Below are 4,910 nucleotides of genomic sequence, written 5' to 3'. Positions count from 1 at the left end.
AGGGATTAAGGCCGGAACCCAATCCCAGTTTCATTACAGCACCACAAGTTCCCTGAGCATTGCCAGGTGTAGCTTTAGAGACCCCTGAGCACACTGACTGTAGGCCTGGAGAACCCAGAGACAACCAGGCCACACAGGGACATCCTCAGCTCTAGCATTCAACTGATTTGCTCGATTGGCTAAGAATTGCTGGGCATGGCCCCTGAGACCTTCTTAGCACCACTTAGGAGGTCCCAAATACATAATTTAAAATATACATAGCTTTTCTACCTGTGATGTGGCTGAGTGGTAGTGTACAACATTTGCATATGTTAGTACTACAGACATACATATGAATGTGTATGTACACACATGTATACATACATATACACACATACAGAGAGAGAAAAGTGAGTGAGAGCCCTTGGCACTGCCAGGAACAAGCCCTGGAGTAGCTCCTGAGCACCGCTGTATGTGAACCAAAAAATCAACCACAAACAAACAACAAAAGGACAGGGTCAGAGAGATATTACAGAGACAAGTAGCACTTGCTTTGCATGCAGTTCATGGGCTTTTATCCTAGGGACCCAGTATGGTCCCTTGAGTACCTCTTTTGAGTGATCCCTGAGCATAGAACCCTGTATTAAGTCCCGAGAACTGCCAGGTTCACAAACAAACAAATAACAAATAACAAACAAACAAATAACAAATAACAAACAAAAAACAGGCTCACAAACAAACAAATAACAGCAACAAAAACGGACATTGTTCTGAACAGAAAAAAATATTTGCATACCATATAACTTACAGAGGATAAAGAATTTGCAAAACTCAGGAACAACAACAACAAAAAATACACATATCCCCAACAAAATTGGGGAGCTAGGAGTTGGAGAGATAGTGGGTAGGGCATACGGTCCTTGCATGTGACCAACCTGGATACAATCCAGGGTACCACAAATGGTTTCCTGAACCCTGCCAGGAATGATCCCTAAGCATCGAACCAGGAGTAAGTCCTGAGCACAGCCAGGTGTGGGCCAAAACCCAAGGAAGGAAGGAAGGAAGGAAAGAAGGAAGGAAGGAAGGAAGGAAGGAAGGAAGGAAGGAAGGAAGGAAGGAAGGGAGGGAGGGAGGGAGGGAAAAGAAGGAAAGGGAAAGGAAAGGAAAAGAAAAGAAGAAAAAGAAGATGCTCATTATTGCTACCAGGAAAGTTCACACAAGACGAATAATGAGATCTCAATCACATCACAGCTGTAAGAATGACACAGTGGAGCAGTATTCATTTACAAGAAAAGTTGAAATCTTGCCTTTGGCCACACCATAGATTAAACTAAGGGGGCCCAGACTTAGTGAAATAAGTCAGGACGAAGCAGTATGGGACGAACTTGCTCATAGGTGGGCTCTAAAGCAACTGAAGGGCGGACAGATCGTATAGCCATCAACCTGCATGCGGAGACCAGGGTCTGATTCCCAGCATCCCATTTGGGTCCCCTGAGCCTCTGCCAGGAGTGATCTTTTATAGTGGACTCTGGTATGGTCATAATTTATCCCTAAAACAAACATTTATGATTTTATAGATGAGTAGCTCCTGAGCACAGCTGGCGTAGCCCTAAAATCACAAAATAAATTCTTATAAAATTTTAAAAAATGGAGCACCTATCAAGAGACTTTAAACAAATAAGCACAGATCATGTATAATTTCAAATTTTGATAAATACCGTGAAAAAGGGAGTCAGTCTACTAGAGTTTGCGGCCAAGAGATTTATCTGCGGCCAGTGACAGTATAATGGGTAGGGCCCCTGCCTTGCAGGGGGCAGACTCTGGTTTACTCCCTCCCTGGCACCCCATATGGTCCCTCCCCAACCTTCCCAGACTGCCTGAGCACAGAGCCAAGTATAAGTCCTGAACACAGCCGGGGGTCGTCCAAAAGACAAAAAGAGAGATTTGCGGGGAAGAGAACTTTAGGCAGAGGGTAGAAGTCTGCAGAGGCCTAGTCCCAGCTGCAGAGCTGCAGGGGCTGAAGGTGCGGGGACCGAGAAAGGCTCTTAGAGGGTCAGGGAGGAAGCCTCGGAGAGATCGAGCAGAAGCGAGAGGAGGTGAGATTTGCAGGGGTCGAGCAGAAGCGAGGGGAGATGTTCCTCTTCCAAGTGTATCTCAGGCAGGCGAGCCGACTGCAGGGGCCCAGTGACGCAGCCGGAGCTGAAGGCTCGGAGCCGGGACCCAGCGGGTGAGGCCGACCCAGGGCTGGTGAAGCCCCGCGCGCCGCCGCCGCCGCCGCCGCCGCCGCCGCAGCCGGGCGGAAAACCGAACCGGCCCACGTGGGCCCGGCCGCCCCGCCCCGGCGCTGACGCCGCCGCCTCGGCTGCCCGGGCCTGGGACTGGGCGCGCCGCCTGCCCGCCAGCCCCGCACCCCGCTGGCGCTCGCGTGGACGCCGCGCTTGGCCCCCGACCCCAGCCCGGAGGGACGCGTTCCCGCGGTGGGACCCGCGGAGGCAGTGACAGGCCGTGAGTCCGGGCCCGGGGAGGTTCTGGACAGCAGGCGGCGGGCGTGGGGCGGGAGATTCGGAGGCAGCGGCCGCCCCGCGGCTGCAGAGGGTCTCCAGCTGGCCACAACCCGACTGATCGCCCAGCCCACCCCCTCATTCCTACGCGTCAGGGATTCACTCGCCTAAGAGTGCCTTGGTTCTTTGGGGGCCTGATCCTGGGGGGCCAAGGTCCCTGCTTTCCATCTCTGGCCTCCCCCAGTTTCCTTCATGGGCCTTCCCAAGTTTAGGAAAAAAAGGAAATATTGTATTGGGGCGGGGGAGTTGTCCAGGCTTTGGCTGAATAGAATGGGAGTCCGGGGGGTGCTGGACATGGGCTGGACATGGGCTCAGGCCGTGCCAGAGACAGCCTCTTCCTGCCGCCTCCATTCTGACAGCCCCATTTCTCCAGTCCTAGTTGGCATCTGTGGGCTGTAAACAGCTCTCAATTCAAACCCTAATTAGGGGAGATGTCAGTTACTGGGCAGGAAAGAATAGTGCGGTTGGGGGGTCCCCCCTCCTCCCGCCCAAGGGCCTAAGCATGAGGCAAGCAGGGGTCAGGAACACAAGAGCAACTGGGAGAGCAGGGTGAGGGCAGAAGACAGGCCTGTTAGTGGGGGTGCAGGGTTCTCTCTGAAGAATAGATTCCCCCCCACCCCACAGCCCCTGTTCTCCCTACCCCCAGCCACTGGGGCCCACCACCTGCTTCATGCCTGGGAACATGCTGGAGGCTAGTTTAGAGGAGTCCAAGCCTCAGGAAACCCCATAGACACTGCAGTTACAAGACAGTTAATGCATTTGAATACACAGTTACTGACCATCTCCTCTATGCCAGGGACAGAAAACCAGTGTTATGTACTGGGGACCCAAAGGAAAGTGTGTATGGAGAGAGTATCAGGAAGGTTTCAGAGAGGTGGGGATGGGAGAGCTGGATTTTGAAGTGCTAACGGGCATTTGCTGGGTGAAGAGAGCACCTGATGAGAAGGGGAAGATGCGGTGGCCATGGGAACCATGGAGACAGATTTGAGTCATCAAGGTCATCTGGGGAGAAAGGCAAGAAGGCAGGGACTGCGGGAGGCCCCTCTGCAGGGGACTGAGAAGCGGCTGTCAGGGCTGAGGGGGAGAGAACCATGAAGGATGTTTCTAGAGTCGAGGGAAAGGAACCAGAAAGAGCGGTCAGACCACTCTGGCTCCCGTGTCCCTCGGGATGTCAGAAACAGCATCCTGCTCTGCTCTGACTCATTATTCTTCCCCCCCCCCCTCTCCAGGCAGATGTTTGCCATCCAGCCAGGGCTAACCGAGGGGGGCCAGGTGCTGGGAGGCCCACCCCCAAGTCAGTCTGAGCCACAGTCAAATGACAACTTCAACTTCATGGCCCGTGCCAAGGATGCCAATGAGAATTGGCACAAGATGCAAGGCTCCGGGGAGCCCATCCTAATGAAGAGCTCGGAAGAGTTGCTCTCAGACAAGCAGGGTTTCCAAGCCCCTGAACTCCCTGAGGGGGGCATCCGCAGCCCACCCGAGGGGGCAGAGATCCCCAGAGCTGAGCCTGAGAAGATGGGTGGGGCCGGCACAGTCTGCTCCCCTCTGGAGGACAACGGCTATGCCAGCAGCTCCTTAAGCATCAACAGCCCTAGCAGCAGCCCTGAGCCTGCCTGCGGGAGCCCCCAAGGCCCGGGCTCCACAGATCCCCTCCTGCCCTCCGTGGCCCAGGCTGTGCAGCAGCTACAGGCCCAAGAGCGCTACAAAGAGCAGGAGAAAGAGAAGCACCACGTGCACTTGGTGATGTACCGTCGCCTGGCCTTGCTGCAGTGGATCCGGGCCCTGCAGCACCAGCTGGTTGACCAGCAGGCCCGTCTGCAAGAGAGCTTTGACACCATCCTGGACAACAGAAAGGAACTTATTCGCTGTCTCCAACAGAGAGCAGCACCAGCCAGGCCTCAGGACCAGAGCTAAGGGTGTGTCTCCACACAGGGGAACAGAGATCTGTGTATGTAGTTGCAGGCATGTTTGCAGATTGTGCTTAAGTAATTTGATGATTATTTGCAAATAGTGTGAGCCTGCCAGTGTTAACATGAAAGCAGGCCTGTGCAGGCATGTGTGAGTGAGCACCTCTGGATCAGCTCGTACGCGCTGTGTGTACACATCTGGAACACACAGGCTAATGTGGACAGGCCTCTGAGTGTTTGTTAATGAATGTAAAGCTTGTAAGAGTGAGTGCATTTAGGGCTGGAGAGATCGTACAGGCATTAAGGCACTTGTCTTGCATGTGGCCAACCTTGATTTAATCCCTGGCACGCATGGTCTCCTGAGCTCCTCTGGGAATAGCTTCTGCACCCCCACCCTCAGAAAAAAAAAAAAGAGCCAACACATTTATGTATGCATGTGGGAACACCTACTCAACAATGT

At 53.6% G+C, this 4,910-nt stretch overlaps 1 protein-coding gene across 1 annotated transcript; it reads left to right on the top strand.

Annotated features, from left to right (window-relative positions):
• The first annotated feature begins 2,326 nt into the window (after positions 1-2,326).
• On the top strand, positions 2,327-4,688 carry CUNH1orf216 (chromosome unknown C1orf216 homolog). Its single transcript, XM_056122752.1, has 2 exons — positions 2,327-2,484; positions 3,770-4,688. The coding sequence occupies exon 2, from the start codon at positions 3,774-3,776 to the stop codon at positions 4,455-4,457; it is 684 nt and encodes a 227-aa protein (XP_055978727.1). The 5' UTR covers positions 2,327-2,484; positions 3,770-3,773; the 3' UTR covers positions 4,458-4,688.
• Positions 4,689-4,910: the final 222 nt, after the last annotated feature.

Source organism: Sorex fumeus, unplaced genomic scaffold (assembly GCF_029834395.1).
Source record: "Sorex fumeus unplaced genomic scaffold, SorFum_2.1 ptg000047l, whole genome shotgun sequence".
Taxonomy (NCBI): domain Eukaryota; kingdom Metazoa; phylum Chordata; class Mammalia; order Eulipotyphla; family Soricidae; genus Sorex; species Sorex fumeus.
The sequence above is the reverse complement of the archived record's forward strand: the minus strand, read 5'-3'. Positions and strand labels throughout refer to the sequence as shown.